The 20,270-nt window shown below is 35.2% G+C and overlaps 1 protein-coding gene across 1 annotated transcript in view; it reads right to left on the reverse strand.

Annotated features, from left to right (window-relative positions):
* Nucleotides 1–20,270, reverse strand: part of LOC150110362 (uncharacterized) — a 259,624-nt gene that overhangs the window by 54,009 nt on the left and 185,345 nt on the right. Inside the window, exon 10 of the mRNA XM_090399055.1 lies at nucleotides 9,137–9,233. Within this exon, the coding sequence (XP_090255181.1) occupies nucleotides 9,137–9,233 (97 nt within the window). The remainder of the gene's footprint in view (nucleotides 1–9,136; nucleotides 9,234–20,270) is intronic.

A 20,270-nucleotide genomic window follows, 5' to 3' on the forward strand; every position in this document is an offset into this window, starting at 1 on the left:
GTAAAAATCTCACCAGATACACTTTGTGGCAAGAACACCTGCCTTACCAAGAGTCTGACATGACTGAAGAGTTAAATCAGCGTATAAGACAACCAGCATAATGCCATACTGCAGTGAGGAATTTACCAGGAATAGTATAAACATCTTGACGAGGCCTAAATTTTAAGCTAATTTTAAGCAACGCCCCCCCCCCCCAATTTCTTCTTTCTTGTATTAATGCAATGTTAGGTATTGTTGTTATATCTGTTATTTTTATGTCTATGCATATCTGTTATTTTTTTGCATAGCATAGATTTAGTATTTACGTGAATTACTCTAAAATTGATTAGCCCCAATTTTAATTAATTATTAATTTTGTAATTTTTTTTTAAATTTTAGGATTATTGAAATTGTTATCATTTAAAATCACAGAACCTGCAACAAAACGAAGAAAGTATGAAGCTCGATTTAAAATAAGAGTAAAAAATAACAGAAAAAAAATAACACAAAAATTGCAGTTATACCAGGTAAAAAGTGAAGATTGGTTCCAAACCTGAAATATAATCAAAATAATGAAAAAAAAAACACACATTAAATTCATTAGAATCATAAGATTTTTATTTACATTTCATGGAGAACACACATACATATAATGAATTTTAATAACTTTAAAAAACAACATATTCATTTCAGTTGTTTGCTAAGGATTCTATAAATTACAGTCCTTCGAAAGCTTTCGTTTTCGCGAGACTGTAATATCACTAGAACTACTAGGTATGGTATTATCATCATCGACTTCCGCCTCAACTTGTGGAATTCTTCTTGTCATGTCTTGAACAAAAGTACCACTGGTTGTTTCAGTAGTTTTAGGCATGAACTCGGTTATTAATCACTGTGTTGATGCTTTAGATAAGTCACGATATAATTCTGTGTATGAAGACATTAACAACTTAAGCTCACATGAAAACTTCCCAGTACGTTCTTCATTTGGATCATGTCGGGCAAAATAATTGCCTAAATTACTGGCCAGTTTAAGACCTTCTTTAATAATATCAGCAGTAAAAGTAGGATTATCTTGATCATTATCATTAACTTCTTCGCTTTCAGGAGTCTCAGAAACAGTCTCCACTATTTCGTCTTCACTAAGAGGTTTATCGATTAACAATTCTTCGATATCTGCCGACATAAGATCATCGAATCCTCCTCTGCCAATTTCACATGCCAAGCTTATTATATTGGGGAATTCTGCAGTATGATTGAAGGGAACAGGAGCATTCTCTTTAACACATGCGGACCAAATAGCTTTCCAGCATGCATTCATAGTTTCCGGTCTCAATTCAGATAATAATAATCGAACCTGATCAATACAATCCATAATTGAAAATCTTTTCCACACATCCATAACTGACAGTGTTTCATCATTTAGCTTGTTCGAAACGTGCTGAAATGTTTGTCTGACATAATATGTTTTAAAAGTCGCAATTATACCCTGATCTAGAGGTTGTAGCAATGATGTTATTGGGCGGCAGGAAAAAAAATTGCACATTTGGGTGTTCTATGGCAGGATGACTGGATGCACTATCAAGAATCAAAAGAACTTTAAATTCAAGACCCTTGTCATTCAAATAGTGACTAACTTCTGGCACAAAATGTTTGTGAGCCACTCAGTGAAAATATCAATGGTCACCCAAGCTTTTTTTGTTGGCCATCCAATGAACTAGCAATTTTTGAAAATCTATGCCTTTCATTGGCCGTGGTCTTAATGATCGATTTATGAGCAGTGGTTTTAACGTCCGATCTCCTAAAACATTCAAACAAAATAGGAGTGTTATGCGATCCTTTGTTGCTTTGAACCCACCAACAGTTTTTTGCATTTTTGATACGCAAGTTCTGTTTGGCATTTTTTTTTTCAGAAAAGGCCAGTTTCGTCCATATTCCAAACTTGTTCACGAGTGTAACCTCATCTTCAATTATTTTAGCAAGTTTTTGTGGAAAATGCTTTAGCAGCTGTTTCATCAGCAGAAGTCATTTCACCTTTAATTTTTATATTATGAAGAGTATGTCTTTTAATAAACTTAGCCAGCCAACCATTGGTTGCATGAAATTCATATTTTTTCTCGATTGAGATGACGTATCTGGCCGCAATTTTTTTATCTGTTCATAAAATCTCAATACTGATTGCTTGATGGAATTTCCGTCAACTGGCATTCTTTTTTGTACATTATCTTCTATCCACATCACTAAAGCTTTTTCGGCCTTTTCTAGAACAACATCTCTTGTTTATGATGATAATTTCGCACTTGATTTTGTACCAGAACATACCGCTTTTCTAATAGCCTCTTCATTTTTCTTTATAGCCGTCACACCTTCCCCAGTTTGAAGATGATTTAAAATTTGAATTTTTATATCCAAGGAAACGGCTTTCCTTTTTTTGGTTATCGACAACATCATGTGAGGGCTGGATTAAAATCTTTGGTTAATTAAATGAAAGTTTGAAAATTACATATAGCTTACCATTTATTATTTCTTGGCAAAATTATTAATTTTACAACGAGATTTTTATTTTGATTTCACTTAAAAAATGCAAATGCAAAAAATGCAGTAACTGTGTTGTCTACTCAAACACCAAATTCAAACTGCTAATAACTGCTTTTTATGTGCAGTCAGTTATGTAATTCGGGGAATTTCCAATAAATGAAATTCGTAAGAATTTAGCATTTTCTTAATTGAAACAAGAATGCAATTCTACAAAAATCTCAGAATTTTCTCGAATTACGGATTTTTTCGTAACTTAGACTTTAGGTTGGTCACGTAAAAGTGAATAAAAATAGCATAAAAAAATTATTCTTGATATCCCAATTCCCGTAAAAAAAATTCGCATAAAAAGAGGTTTGGGTGTACTTGGTTTAATCCTTTATATCCAAGTGTAAGCAAACAAAGTTTGCCTAAAGTATTTTCAAGACTAGGGCAACTCGTGGCAAAGGAGGTATGACTTCACATCACTTGCCTTAGTATCCCATAATGCAAAGCACATCTAAAGTGTGACACATTTTGGCAACTCGTACATGAAAATACGACTTATGAATTACTTCAACCTTGGTATCACTTCTGGGGTCTGACTCCCGCTGATGAGACCTCAATAAAGGTTGAAAAAGTCTGAGTAGTAACCCTTCCCATAATGCATAGCATTATACGTCTGCAAGGAAATGTGCTTTGCATTATGGGATACTAAGGCAAGTAATGTGAAGTCATACCACCTTTGCCACGAGTTGTCCTACTCCTGAAAATACTTCAGGTGCGAACTTTGTTTGCTTACACTTGGATAAAGGATTAAACCAAGTATATAATTTCTTGGTATCTTTAATTTATATTGAATACTACAGAGGTGAAGTCTCAGCTTTGTCATCATAAGTGCTCTCTTCAGCTAAAACAAGATGCTTTGCAAATGAGAAGTTTTATGGGATAAATCATAACTATTATACCATTGCTATGATACAACAGAGAGAAAAATCTGGGAGAGTCTTTGGAAATTAATAAAGTATATATATATATATATATATATATACCCCTTTATCAAGATGCAATCACTACTCTGATCACAAAACCTCAACATAGCTCACTTCAATATCTGGGCATTTATTGGCTATGGTGTGAATGCCAGTCATCCTACTACGGACAGACAGAAAATCAACTGAACACCACACTGAAGAACACATTTGAGATATTGAATATCATAGAACTGAAGCCTCAAGAACTGTATTTCATCTGGGTACTTCAAATATAAAAATACAATATTCAAACAGAACTGTGGTCTAGTCGTAGGCAGTCCTCTTTTGCCAGTTTTAGCAAATCATTATATGGAAACATTTGAAAACGAGATCCTAGAAGAATACCATCATAAACCAAAATTATGGAAAAGGTATGTTGATAATATATTCTTAGTCTACAACCATGGACCTTCACTTCTACTTTTTTCATGAGTACCTGAATCATCAACACCCTAACATAAAATTCACCTGTGAATTAGAATCTAATAGTTTACTCCTATTTCTGGATCTTTCTAAGGAATCGGGTAAATTAAAAGCATAGATACTTTGAAAGCCTACACATACTGACAGATAGCAACATGCCTCGTCCCATCATTATAGACCTCAAAAATTGGGTATTACTGGTATGTCCCACACTATGAGCAATAGCCTACTTGCCCAGTTGTCACCTATTTAGAAGAACTAGTCAAAGAATTTAAGAAACACTTTCCTCCAAAATGGCTATAATGACCATACCCATCTCCAGACTACTCAACCAACACGAGACCAGAGAAATTTCTAATGAAGAAAAAAACAGAGGATTCATAACACTCTCATATATTAGCTCTATTTCCATAAAACTAGTAAAAATACTTAAGGAATATAAAAGCAAAGTGGTATATATCCCTTGATCAAGATGAGATCACTGCTCCAATCTGCAAAAGCTAGATATGGCTCATTTTAATATCTGGGTGTTTATTGGCTATGGTGAGATTGCCAGTCACCCTACTATGGACAGACAGAAAAAGCAATTGAACAATGCATTAAAGAAGACATTCAAGATACTGAAGACCATAGAAGTGAAGCTTCAGCTTTGTCATCTCTCTCTCTTTGGCTAACCCACAAGATGCTTTGCAAATGAGATAAAGATTTATGGGGGGGAGGGGGGAATCAGAACTATTACACTGTTGCTGATACAACAGAGAGAAAAATCTGGAAGTCTTTGGAAACAGCATTAGATCCTAAACATCTAAATATTAACCACAGTATTAACTTTTCTGAGTACACCCAAGCCTTCATCAGTCCAACACATTCGCATGAATGCGTAAACATAAGCAGAATGTTCGGAACAATTAAAAAACACAGTCTCTTCTATAACTACCTAGTGGTTTCACCTTTGTTAGCCCTTACTGTTTTTGTATACTAGTTTGCATATTTACATCTAAATAAATCCTGAGAAATTAAGATGAAATGTCACGTTGCCAATTAAAATAAATATTATCAACTTATTCCAGTGTTCTACCTTAAACTTTAGTAAAATATTCATGAACCGGAAAAGTTTACATACTTATATACATATATATTTTATTTTTACCAGTCTGGCAAACTTCTGGGAAAATCGTGGCCTGGATATTGCATAGGCATTTTGAACAGGAGGAATGAAATCTTCATTCCTCCAATATACACAAGACATCCTGTATGCAGCTGGTAAATTTTGAGGTATGTGTATCAGTTTGGGGTGGCAAGGAGACACCACTGTCCCCTTGCCACCATCCAAGTAGACAGTGGTGATTAGTCACAATGTTTCAATTTCACCAACATTCAAGGCCTAAACAGCAACAATATAAACAAAGTGCACTACGACCTACAGTCATCTAAACCAGAATTACTATCTGATAAGAACCCAGCTGGGGACCTCAACAACCACTGTCTACCTTCACTGTCCAAATTACACATCACGCAATTCCTTCTGCCGTGAGTATAGCTTTTGAGCATTCATCAGAACTGATATCCAATGTCAGAGATGGCTAAACCTTGATTCTTCCTCCCAATACACACCCATTTGATGTGCTTTGGTTCATCATTTCTTTACCAAACTCAACTTGTCACTTTCAATAACCACTCCGACTTCTTCAACTATCTCTAAAGCTCAATTTTCTGGAGTCAAAATACTTCAATAATGAGGACTTCAATGTCTACAACTCAAATTGGTTTCCCTTCTTCTGTTCTACTAACAATGCAAGCAAGGATGCCAATACAGATCATTAATCTCCCTACCAGCATAACTGACAATCCCTCCAATCTGCCTAACACATTTGATCTCTTCTTAACAAGCTTCCTTTCCAAATATACCGTAGATGTTTCCCCTTCTTGGAAACAGACCACAGTCTCATACAATTCACCTCCTTTGTCATGGAACGACCTTCACCCAACAGTTGTGTGTCATGTCCTTTGGTAATATAAGAGTGTCAATTGAGATGATCTCTGTGTGTCTTCTAATCCTCCCTTCCATGATCTGACTGTTGCTTTGGTTCTGATTCAAATAACTACTCAGACCAAATAACAGAAACCATCCTCACAGGAATGAAGGTTATTATCTTTCATTCTACCCAAAATACCTTGCCACCATCCGAAGTCTTTGTTCTCAAAAAAGTGTGGCAATGTAATAAAAAATCCCAGCATACCATATGAGTGGCTCCAGATCAAAACTCCAGCTGTTCATTCCACCTATATTTCAGGCTTGCAACAGCTATAAAAGAATCAACAAATCTAAATCAGATTCTGAAAGGCCCAAACACTGCAATCTCACCTCTGTCCAAATTGTAATCAAGCTTTATGGTACCTAGTTACTTCATCTAAAGATAAGGCCACTTACTGGTCATTCTTCTCTTCCAGTTCCTACAAAAATGACCTCAGCAAAAAATCCCTTCTCCACTTTTCCAAGAACTGCTGATTCCATGCTACCCAGTCATCTGCCAGAAGGAAATCTGAAGAATCCTTAATAACATGTACACAGACAAGGCATTCAATCCCGATGGTATCCCAACTACTGTGTTAAAAATTTGTGTTACAAAACTAACACCTATCTATAATGCCTCTTCAATCTATCCCATTCAACTGGCATGTAGCCTACAGCATGGAAACAGTTCACACCATCCAGTCCATTCCAAAGAAAGGTGATAAAAGTAAGCCAACAAACTACCATCCAATTGACTTTATTTCTGTTCTCTCTAAAACTATGGAGAAGGTCACCAACAACCAACTCCTGCAAACCTGGAAATCTACCAACTAATCTATGACAAGCAATATGGATTCTGCCACTTCCAATCCACAGCCAATCTTCTAGTCTCCACCACCTGCCTCTGGACTCACACCATGGAAACATTCAGAGAAACTCATGGTCACTCTTGATATTAGCAAACTGCCATTTTATAGTCTACCTTCCACCCTATGCAACTGGATTACCAGCTTTCTCGTGGTCATCCACTACAATTCATGTTTCCTCATCTCAGATTTCCCACAAATGCAGGAGTATATCAGGATTCTCTACTTTCACCCACTCTCTCTCTCTCTCCTGCTGTATACAAATGACCTGCTCTCAAAGACCAAATCCTATCCATAGTTAAGCAGATGACAGTACACACTTGTTAGAACTCTCAAGATCCATCATGATTAATGACATCAACCTCAATCTCCTAACTGTATTCAGGGCCAGCCCTAGGAATTTTATCACCCCATACAATAGCATATTTTGCCACCCTTTCTCTCTAAAAAACTCTTTTAATGATGTCTTAAAAGCCATGTTAAGCTAGGCTTCAACATGTCTGATCATAAATTCTAAATAGTGGCATCAGCTAATGAAAATTCACAAGTTAAAGAAAAATGATCATAAACTATATTTTTTACAGAAAGAGTGAGACAATTAACCCTTTAACTGTGGAATTTTGTTCTGAAAATGTGCATCTGCATGGGTAATTAAAATCGAGCAAAGACAAGTATACTCGTCAAACACAGAGTAAATGCACCTGCTGTAAATTTCAATTAAATTATAACAAAGTGCTAATTATTACAAGTTGGTTTTATTTCAAAAATCAATAATTTTATTACTCCAAAATTCATCAATATCACAAATACTATCAACACAACCAAAAAATGTTTTTAGGTTGTGTTATTCCATGAAAAATCCACATAGAAAAAAGTATAGAAACTTGCAGTACGATTATAGTTTATCAAAAATCAGATTTGACTTCCTAAAAACACTACAAATTAGGAGTACTTTGCGAGATAATTTTAAAAAGTTTTTCATAGCATTTTCATTATTTTCATTTCATTCATTATTTTTTCACATGATGGGTATACTCGTCAAACACTCTTAAAGGGTTAAAAGAAAGAAAATAATGTAGTACTATTAACTTAGATGTAAATAATTCTCATCACGCCATGTAGAATGAAGAATTGCTAAATCAAACACGTAACTATGGCAAATATAATTTTTTTTAGATTTTAGAACAGGTGTCATGTCTTAACATAAGTTAATTTACATTTTCACTGTTAAAATGTAAACCTACTATTTAAAACAAAACTTTTCTTGCTTTCATAATTGCAAAATCACAAATAAGGCCAATGTAGACTAATTTCTGACTGATTTCTTGTTCAATTGAAATCATAGCAAGACCTTCCAATCGAGTTTCGGCCATAGTAGAAGGTAAATAAGTTTTAATAAACTCTAGTTTTGAAAGATTACATTTGCCGCTTGGGAAAAGACAGCGTTCACCTTAAAAGTATCGCTGAAGATTACTTCAGGACAAGCTGCATTCCCTGGGCTCATCCCAATGAAAAACACAAAAAGACAGTCACTACATCAACATTAACACTGCACTGTGAACTGGTTGGATTATTGCTTACAAATAAGAAACAACAGAAATTGCACATGGAAGACAGAATAATGACTACTGAATTAATTTGAAATTTTGAACGATGTGACAATCATTCTGAAAATGTGCTTTTGTTCTTTGGAACAGCCTCCGTCACCCTGCCTTTCCCAAAGAATATGACCTTCAGCTACTGAAAAAAAAAAAGAAAAAAAAAAAAGAGAGAGAGAGAGAGTCAGCATATTCCTCATTTCTTGCCCAAACTTTGTGATCTTTTGTGTGTGGATCAAGTTATAAAAGAATGATATTCATGTCTGCAACCTGGAGCATCAGCATAAACAGCAGGTGAAGCATACAGCAGGTTAAATTGAACTACATGCGTTAGTTGGTGCCAAACTGTTGTTGTAGAGTTGGTTTTCTTCCCTAGCTGTCTCCTCACAAACCTGAAACACAGCTTTGGTATTAGTTACATAAGCATCATGGTATAAATGTGAACTTTCAACCAGTAATATAACAAGAAACACTTCAAAAACTTTTTTTTTCCAACTGAAGAATAGTTTGTAGTTCAGTGACAAGTGAAAAATGCAACATCAATTACATATTTTTGAAGAGAAAATACTAATAACATATTGGAATGAGTGGCAAATTTACACATTAGGCCAAATGCAGTTAACGTGTCAAACCACTTATTTTGCATACACTTTTATACTCTAAAATTAGAAAATAAGCACAATATGTTGAATTACTGGAAATTTATACCTTGACTATCAGTATTTTTTCTATCTGATTCTTCACCTTCAGATAACTGCCTAACTGATTCATCTCCAGTTTCACTTCCTTCATTATTACTACTTCCCTGAAGAATTAAAAAAATAAAAATGAATAACATAAGATATTACTTGAAAAGCAGTGTGTGGGAAAAGAAAAACTTAATTACCTTGGCATCTAATTTTCATTTTCAACCACACTCTCATACATATGTAGTTGTATAATGTTTTAAATAATGGCTCACACATGTAAGAGAAAACTAAATAGAATTTATTACTCTTACATATTTCACTCAATATGTCATGAGCTCCATTCAGGAAGAAGGCAGAACTGGTAACAACATTTAAATTATGAATACAAGAACTAGACATACAGCATGTGTATAATATCAAGCATCTTGGTCACAGCTGTTCAGTAGGAGGAAACACTATTAGAGTTCATAGACATGGGTATAGATGTATAATTAATTAATTTTTAAAAATTAAACATTAACAGCAATCACTTCCTAAAACTTAAAGATAGGCATACATAATCTGCCCAATTAAGATTAGGATAGTGGCAAAAAGCTTCACACGATTAAAAAAATAGACAAATTTGAACCTATTGTAAGGTAGCATCTTAGTATGGTTCAGTGACCTATGTATAGTGTCGATGACATGAGACATGTCAATGACTTGTATAATCTTGATGGTCCTGGGTTCAAATAGTAGCAGAACAGGGTATTTGATAAACACCAGGCATAGAGGTGATAATTAATACTTAAGGAATTGACAGCATACACTAGAAATATAAATTAAATAAACTTTAATTATACTTTCCGATATTTCAGCAATGTCACCATCTTCATGGGAACTTAAGATAAAGACATGTGCACGCAAGTACTACATAACAGCAAATGAGAAATGAAGCTACCGTTTTTCCTAAAGTCCTAATGGTGCCCCCTGGTGGGCTATATTAGGTGTCTTGGCCTTTCAGCTAAAGTTCTTCTGATGTATGTTTCCCAAATTTGGGGCAGTCTCATGCATCCAAATTTGTTGAGGTTTGGCATGTTCCTAAGGGCTGAAGCTGATTCCAAGAATAGTCTTTCATATTTGAATTTGCTGCGATGTATTACTGTGGCTTTCTTCCATCTTATTCTGTGGCGGTTATCCAGAGCATGGTCTGCAAGCCCAGAGTGGCTGTACTGGTGAAATCAGATGTAGTCACTGTGTTCTGAGATTCTGATATTTGCTGTCCTGCCTGACTGGCCAAAGTAGGACAATTTACAGCTGCAAGGAATCTGGTATACACCAGGTAGGTCTAGGGGAAGTGGTTGGTCTTTAGTGGAGTGAATAAGGGATGCCAATTTTCTATATGGTCTGTAACAAGTGGTCAAGTCATGTTTTTTTTAGGATTTTCTTGATTTTTTCCCAGGTGCCTCGGATGTAGGGAATGGTGATGGATTTAGACTTATCTTTTTTTTGTGAAGGGGGGGGGGGGGAGGAGGAGGATTGTGGATATCTGGTTTTAGTATTTTTTGGATTTGGGGGGGGGGGGGGGGGGCATTGGCTGAGAAAATGTTAAGGATGTGATTTAGTTCAGTGGTTAGGGCTTAGTCATTTAAACAGATTAGTTTAGCCCTGTTGAATAGTGTCTTAATAACTCTATACCGTTGTGAGGGCAGGGGGGGGGGGGATTGTTGGTGAATGCATCTGCCTGTATGGGTGGGTTTTCTAAAAACTCAGAAAACCAAGGTACCATCAGGTTGGCGGGTGACTAGTGGGTCTAGGTTATTGTCTTCCTATTTTTCCAGGGTGAAGTTGATTCTAGGGTGTTGGTTGTTTAAGTGTGTTAGGAAGGAGAGGAAGGTATCCGGGCCACGTGGCCAAATAGCAAACACATCATCAACGTAGCGAAGCCATATGGTAGGTGGGGCAGAGTTTAAGGCTTTCTCTTCAAAAGTCTCCATAAAGAAGTTGGCCAAGTTTGGGGAAAATGGTGAACCGATGGCTGTCCCCTCTATCTGTTTGTAGAATTTTTCCTGCCAAACGAAATAGCCTGAGTTCATTGTGAACTGAAATAGGGCTGAGATTAGCTCTAAGCTTTCTTTGAGGGGGACATTTGTGAATAAGGAGGAGACGTCAAAAATGACCATTATGTCATTATGTTGAAGTGTAAGGTCTTCTATACTGGTTTGAAGTGGGCTGAGTTTTTTTATGTGTGATAGTGTGTTGCCAGTATAGTGTGAGCACGCTTTGGCTAAATATTTAGCTAGTTTGTGTAAGTGGGAGGAATCAATGCCATCCACTATGGGACGTAATGGCACATTTTCTTTATGTATTTTCAGGAGCCCATATGTACGGGGGGTCTAGAGGTATATGGTTTTAGTAATCTCCACAGGCCAAGAAGTGACCTTCTTAAGGAGCCTATGGAGTTTTCTAATTTGTGAGTTGGTGGGATTGTATTCGATGGGGAGGTAAGTAGCTCGATCTAATAGTAAAGCCTTAAGCTTACCTGTGTAGTCAGTATGATTGCGTATCACAGTAGCGTTCCCCTCATCCGCTTTGGTGATAACTATTTCTTTGTTTTTCTTCATTTCCTGTAGAGACTTGTATTCACTAATGGATATTTTGGTTTTTGGTGGTTTTGCTTTTGTGAGAACACAAGCTATATCCAATCTAATATCGTTGGCGATGTGGTTTGGAAGGTGGCGAATCCAGCGTTCAATCTGGATCATTAATTCCTCGGCCGGTAATTTCCTAGGAGCAATGGCAAAGTTGTGACCACGTAACAGAGCGTTGAGTGCTTCGGGCTTCAAGATAACTGAAGAAAGATTAACTACAGTGTTGGTTTGAAGTTACAGTTTTGTAGTTGGTTTGTAGTCCTACTTTGGTCAAACAGGAAGAACAGCAAATATCAGAATCTCAGAACACAAGGACTATATCCGATTTCACCAGTACAGCCACTCTGGGCTTGTAAGACCATGCTCTGAATAACTGCCACAGAATAAGGTGGAAGAAATCCACAGTAATACACTGCAGCAAGTTCAAATATGAATGATTTTTCATAGAGTCAGCCTCAGCCCTTAGGAACATGCTAAATCTCAACAAGAGACTGCCCCAAATTTGGGAAACATACATCAGAAGAACTTCAGCCCAAAGGCCAAGAATACCTAATATAGCCCACCAGGAGGCACCATCAGGACTTTAGGAAAATGGTAGCTTCCTCGCTTCATTTCTCATTTGCTGTTATGTAGTATTTGCATGCACGTGTCTTTATCTTAAGTTCACATGTAGATGGCAACGTGACATTGCCGAAATATAGGAAAGTATATATTAAAGTTGATTTAATTTATATTTCTAGTGTACGGTGTCAATTCCTTAAGTATTAATTATCATGTTTAACCAGCGTATAAGACTTTCTACAAGAATTACTATCATCCATCGATAGAGGTGATAATGCATCTTTGATAGGTACTAAGAAAGATGACAAATTCCAGATAGTTTCATCTGGAATCAGATGAATTCCATCTGAATTCATCTGCTGCAACAAATCGCAATGGTCTTTGCAATTTGTTCAGATGTTACTTTAATGTAGGATATAATATCCTTTTATCATCAGATCTGGGGGAAGGGATGATAATTAACAAATATTTTCTGTATCAAGATCTCGCTGTATCCATTAAGTAATAGAGTAAGTTTTATTTAATTATTCTAATCAGTGCAAAAAGCTTTTGATAATACCTATTTTTTGTGAAGGATGATGATGATATGAAGATATCTCTGCCTGTAAAGGATGGCTTGCTATAAACAGAAAATTCAATATTATCAGCAGAATTATGAAGAGTTAAAGTATCCAAAAAGGGAAGACTATTGTTAGTCTTCCCTTTTTGGATACTTTAACAATTCAGATTCTCATTCAATAGTGAACTTGAAGTGGGTATATAACAGAACTATTTCAATTTAAACCCAGAAATTGAAGTAGTTCTGTTTAGGAATGAGACCAAATTGTAAAGATGTCATCCACAAAACAGAGCCAAATGAGAGGTCAAGGAGAAATGGTGTTTGAAATCTGATCTTCTAAATGCAACAAATTAAGAGAACAGTATCACTAATTCATTATATCAAGTAAAATAAATGGCACTGATAGTAAACTTGAATAATCTGACAATGTCATCAGGGAAATCTACTTGTAAAAGCTGTAGAGTTTCTTGAAGTGGTGTATTTAAAGTGGTATTCATAATTTAAATATTGTTACCAGTTCTTTTACCTGAATGAAGCTCATGACATTTGAGTGAAATATATAGGAATAATAAATTCTATTTAGTTTTCTTCAACATGTGCAAAGACATTATTTAAAACATTATGCTATGTCTAATGCACGTCTCTATTAATACATAGTTATTAGAATCAGGTTTTAAAAAATACTTTTATTTCAAATGATAGGCTTTATATAATCGATCTACTTAAATCCAATGAGTTTATCTGAAAATATTTTATATTATAAAAAATCTGAAAATGAAAGAAAATTTTCTAAAAATGCAAAGAATTTTCTATTTTATTTGGGGGGGGGGGGATAATTTCTGGTATGCAAGATGTCTTAACATACTAGAAAGATGTTAAGATATCCTTTAAACATGCTAAACTTATTCAAAAATAATTTTTAATTTATACATAAACTTTTTTATTATAAAAATTTTTATTATCTAATATAATCATTATATTATTCTCCAATATAAGGAGAATATCTGGTAATCAATCTTGGAAAGTTCAAATCTGTTGCAACAATGTGTTCTTTCAGGACAGCAATTTCTACCAATGCACAGAAAGAGCTTCCTCACAGAATGCAATGCTGCAACCAGATTTGAACCTTCCAAGACTAATCACCAGAAAGAGAGAGCTAAGGATATTTATCCTATTAATAAACAGAAATAGGGGATATTAACCACTTTATCAGCCATTATGGATCAAATACGCATCCGCAAGAGCTTTGCATCCATCACATATTTCAATGTAATATCAATGGTATTACAATTTTAATATGCACTTTGCATCCATGGAAACTTGGACATAGATATAAGTCCTGGCCGGTAGTGCGGTTAAAGATCAAACCTTATTTAAAAGCCAAATATATAAAGTAACTCTGAAAGTTATGAAAATTTAACAAGAGAGCTATGAGAATACAATCCTCAGCATAAGGACTGCCTTAGCTTGTGCTAATTAAGAGACAAGAATACTTACTGCCCAGGCATTTGTAGGGTGATATTTTATTAGTGCTTTTGATAAAGGTTTCACTGGCCTGCAAGTTGTTTTGACTAGTTAGTTCATATCAAAAGCACTAACAAAGGACAACTATATGGACACCTTGGGCAGCTCAAGTCATAGGTGGTGGCCTAAGGCAACTCTGATTTTGAAAAATGTATTCTCATAAGCTCTCTGGTTCAAATTTTTGAAACTTTTAAAGTTTCTACATATATTTAAGCTTGGAAATAAGGCCTGATATTTAATATCCTCTTTTTCTATTTATTTTGTATTGCAAAAATGAAGTTGTATGGCTCTTCCTTTGACACTAAATGAGGATTTCCCCCCCTTTCAAGTTTCTCCCTGGTCTCTGATGAGAACCCACCAGTTTGAAACAACTGCCAGGCCAATGAAACCTTTATCAAAAGCACTAATAAAAGACAACCATACAGAGGCCTGGGCAGTACTCTTTTTAGTAGTGCAGTCTAAGGCAACTCCAATGCAAAGGACCATGTTCTCATAAGTTCTCTGGCCAAATTTTCAAAACTTTCACTGGCCTTGAAATAAAGTTGAATGTTTAATACCTGCTATTTCTATTTATTTTTACATTGCTGAAATGAAGCTCTTCTTTTGATAATTTATCCTATTAACTAAGCACTTCAAAAAAATGCTCTTCTTTAGAATTCCTTACAGGAGCAACTCTGCTTCATGCATAACCAAGAATGGTTTAGGTATAAGGAATTAATGCAGCAGGATTAGCTGAATGCTCACCATTCAGCTAATCCTGTCCATTAATACCTAGGCTCTTATAGCAACTAGTGAAACCAGACTTGGGAACCAAATTCAAGGATATTTATACCACTCTCAAAGAAGCCTATAAAGTTTTTTTTATACCGCCTACCTTAATTAAATTTTGCAAGAATCTTTTCATCCATAAGATATTTCATGAGCAATACAGGTCTGCACATGAAATTTCTTCATGACTTAGTGAAGGCAATTAACATACTTGACGTGTGAAAGGTTATAAACTTATTATACATTACTCAGGTAATATGGTATGGCTATGGTCCTTGGTTATATACATCATACAGTTCTTTATATTTCCTTTTCCTGTTTATTATCATGAGTCCTTTCTTTAATATATCAGTTTCTACATTATTGTTCAAGTAGTGATATTATATTTCAAGTGGTTATATTTATGATATAGTATTACTTTTTTTCTCTGTTCCATTATTACTTGTACTGCTGTAATAAGCATCACTATAGTATTATGTTATCATTTGCACCTCTTCTTCAATCTTAATAAATTCCAATTTCTTAATAAAAATATGAAAACAAGGATTATCTAACAACAGAGATTAAATGTGGCTCTTTTTCAAGCTGCTTAAGGTCAACAATAAGCAGGAGTAGCAGTCTCACACCAAGCTTCACCACCACCTAAAGACATTCAAAAACATCCACGGCTAGTCAAATTTCCTTTGACCAGTGTCAGTGAATGAAGCTAACATAATCAAACTCAATAAAAAATGTAAGCTCCTGCTAACAAGACTACAATAAGTGACGACAGCATTACACATTATAAGACACTCAAGGAAACTCATGGTGATGTTAAATGTTCTCCATGTGCAAAAGATAAAGTTGCACAGACATTTCACAGACTTCAAGTGGGGGAAAACCCACCTGAAGTCTGTCTACAGTCTAGATTAATCTGAGGAAACTCATGGTGAAACTCAATGCTAAGTAAATTACATGCAAGATATTCTTTCTATGAGATATCATTCTGATACTGTATTCCTTTTTCTTAGATTAGGTAGATAAGAGCCAGCAGAACATTCACAAACAGCTGTAAATTTCTCAAAGTTTACTTACACTGTCTTTAATATAGATCAATTTAGGTACCTGAGTACGGATTTGTGTGGCATCAATTGTAAATTTCTGTCTTTGACATCAACTCAGCATACATTCTGACATCTCCCAACATAGAATCGTGATGATATGGGCTTTTTCATTTGAAGGCGAGTTAGTGATATCACACAGAGATAGCAGGGTTCCCCCCCCCCCTCTGGGAAACTCGAGTTTTCATCCCACGTACAGGCAAATCGGCCTTCAGAATACAATTTACAGACAAAAATACTGTTGTTAGTGGTGGTTGGTGGTGATGGGCACTAAATGCCATTGATAGTAGCTGTGTGTATTAAAACAATTAAGTAGTAAGAGAGAGAGATGGTTAGATGTGTGTACCAAAGTGGAGTAGAGTGCCCTCCTAATGTGTTTCTGGACTCCTTGGAGGCATCACGTAATAATAAGAAGTTTAATATGGCACTATTAAATGTTTCTCCACAAGCCTAATGCACAACAGATAGCTGCGGACTGTCAAGGATTGTGTAGAATAGCAGGTGGTTAATAAAGTAAGACTAACTTTTAAAAAAAAAACTCGTGTTGTATGCCATGCATCTCCAAATTCCAATTTGATGTGATTTTGAATGTTTTATTGTTGTTGCAGTAGAATGAAGACTAACACATGACATATTAAATAAGGCCATTTTGTCACTGTATGTATTATTAATAACATCAAAAATTCAAAATTCTATGATATAGTGAAATTTGTGAGTTGTCCATAACTGAAGGAAAAAACCATGAACAGGAACTTGGTTTACCATAAATTCACAAATCAGAATGCCCTCTGGAAGCTGTAGGCAATCCTTTTAGTAGTCCAACATATAAAACTGTACACACAAAATTTCAAAATTTGCAAAAGAACATAAAAAATATATTCAGTGCAGACAACAAAAAAGTGGACTGGCCCAACATGCCTTGAACGAAGACCATATCATCAGATGGGAAAAAACAAAAATACTACCATAGATTCCAGTTTAAATCACAGACTATTCCTAGAAGCAGCTCATGTACTACAAAACCCTTTGAACTGTAACAGAAATTATGAACAATTCTGCATAAATTCTGGCACATTGCCCTATCCACCCATCAGCAATAATCGTGAAACGTCAATGTAAAGAGCATCGCTGTTGTCTTCCTTGCATGTGACTGGACACCAATGTAATTATAATTCTAGTCTCCGTTGAGTGTGTATTTTAAAAATGCCCCTGATAATGCTAACTTGAGCTAGTGATATGTCCTGTAAAAACTTAATTTAGTTCTTTCATTCATGTGTCTACATTGTTTATGACATAAAACCCTGTTAACAGATATCTACTTGGATAGTGAGCAAACCAGGATGGCTGCCAATTTGGGATTTAGCTGACTAACCTGTATTCTTACTGGCTTAAGCCAAAATAACATTGATGGTACAACATAATAGAATTCCATGCCAGCTAAGGCATCACCTGGTTAATGTTGCTGTCTCTCTCTCCCTACCTTCAGAGAACAGCATAAAGTCAGCTACTAGAAGAAATCCAAAATACTAGGGATTTTATGATACCATATTTATGAGATGGATGATGGGCTGGTGTATTGTGGATATAATGATCTGTAAAAGTTGGTTGTTGGTAGACAGAAGTAGAAATGGATCCATCTTTCTTATGTTGGATATGTACATCTATATAAAAAAAAATACATTTTGATGATTCTTTTTTCTAGTGTGAACTTAATACGAGGATGTAAGGTATTGATTTTTTGTAGAAATGAGTGGAGTTCTGATTGTGTGCCACCCCAAGCTGCAAAGATGTCAGCCATGTACCACAGCCAAATTGTTGGTTTGTGGTCAAGAGAAAAGATTCTTTTTTCCGTGTGTTCAAAAAAAATGTTGTCTAGGTTAGGTGACAGAGATGAACCCAGTGCAGTTTGTTCCTTTGCCACAGGATCCAATAGGGAATATACCAAGCTTCTACTTCCTTTCAACCAAAGAGAGACTAATGATAAACTTACAGGGAAAAAAAAAAAAAATAAATTCAAATCCAGAAATTCAACAAAATGAACATTTATACAAAAAAAAAGGGTTGTAGCCCTACTTCATCGACCTAACCTCAATCATAATGAATGCCTTACTATTCCAGAAGTGTGGGAAATTATTTCTGCAACTGTATTAAATTTGTAATCCTTATAATTTATTTTTAGCTAGTCTATTTTCATTTAATTTCAGCCAAATAGTTTTAACCCATAAACATGCAACTGCATACATAGAGATTCCAATTTAACACATGCATTCTACTGTTTCTTATTCAAATTCCTTATTGTTGTATGCTGTATGCACTGATGATGGATTACAATATGTACAATGAAATATCTGCATAATAAATTTAATTTTTACTATTGGTACATGTGTGTTTCTATAGTTATGGATACTCCGCAGGGTTCATTATACAAGAAAGAAACTGTTAGTCCTTAATGAAGGTCCAAAAGCACAATAAGAAATGATTACTAAACATATTAGAAATGTTTTGGAAAACTTTGGAGAAAAGTGCAAAGCAAATACAGTGGTACCTTGGATTGTGAGTAACTTGGTCTGCAAGTGTTTCGCAGACCAAGACAAGCAAAAATTTTTAATAAATTTTAACTTGATAAACGAGTGACATCTTGCAATACGAGTACTGTATTACCAATACACTTTGTCTGCCGAGTGTCACGTGATCACAAACTGCTCAGGATTGTGGGTAATCGTTTCGCATGTGTGGTCTCAGTCAGCATACCTCATTCGTATAGTCAACATTCGTGCTAGCATTGTGACCACATGTGTGTGCATAAAGCATTTCTTTATTTTGTGCCCAAATGTAGTGACTGTTCTTTATTAACTGTACTACAACAATGGCCTCAATGAAGAAAAAGGAAGAAAATGCAAAATGTGGGAAACAGTGCAAAATTTTGTAGAAAAGCACTAACTGAGTAAGGCTGTGGCAGTGTGAGCGATGAATCTGTTTAACAACAACGCAATGTCATATTTCCGTGAAATCCTCAAAAGGGGGGCAAAAGCAAGTGTTGGATAGGTTCCTTGTTAAAGTTGCACAAAAAGAAAAAAAGAGTCAACAGATAGCAGTGATTCTGTTAGTAACAATGAACGTCGTCCTACCAATACAATTACTGTAATATGTAATTGTAATGTAATTAATAAATTCTTAACAAAATACTTTATGTATTTTGTATTAATCATTTTTATATGAATATTTTTGAGTTTTGGAATGAATCATCTGAGTTTCTATTATTTCTTATGGGGAAATTCGCTTTGATATATGAGTGCTTTGGATTACGAGCACGTTTCCAGAACGAATTATGCTCGCAAACCAAGGTATCACCGTACAGCAATCCCTCGATTAATGCGCCCCCGATTAGTGCGTCATTTTTTTTCGATACCCAAATTCGATTAGTGCGCCTCTAAAATTCGATTGGTGCACCTATATACATCTTAAAAATAAATGTTACAGATTTTAAAAATTTTCGATCTATACATTTTTTATGGCTAACTATTTTAATAATTACTCACAAGGATGAAATAATTTAGTTACCGATTTGAAACATTTTACAAAGTTATTTTTTAATGGTATACCACACTATTTACATGTACACTATGTTCCAAATTTACCACCAAGATTTATGTCTTCTGCTTTACATAGCATTTTGCTGATCATATCTCATGCAAGTACTGTATTTTCCTTACTTTTTTATTTTAAATTATTTTCCTAACCTTTAATCATGAGTAAAAGAATTAGAGCAAAAAATAGAAGTGTTAAAATGATTCAAAAATGGGTGAATCAACTGCTGAATACAAAGAGAAAGGTAAGGCTACTTCAAGTTCATCATGCATGCACTCGAAATCAAAGTATTATAATGATTGAATTAGAGAGGCTTCTTTTTAAATGGATCGAAGATTGAAACCAAAAACGGATCCCACTCACTTGCTTTATTAAATCAAAGGCATTGTCTCTTTGTAACCTGGAAAGAAAGGGCTATCAATG

Source organism: Typopeltis vanoorti, chromosome 1, assembly GCF_054136105.1.
Source record: "Typopeltis vanoorti isolate ZY-2024b chromosome 1, IOZ_Tvanoo_1.0, whole genome shotgun sequence".
NCBI classification, from domain to species: domain Eukaryota; kingdom Metazoa; phylum Arthropoda; class Arachnida; order Uropygi; family Thelyphonidae; genus Typopeltis; species Typopeltis vanoorti.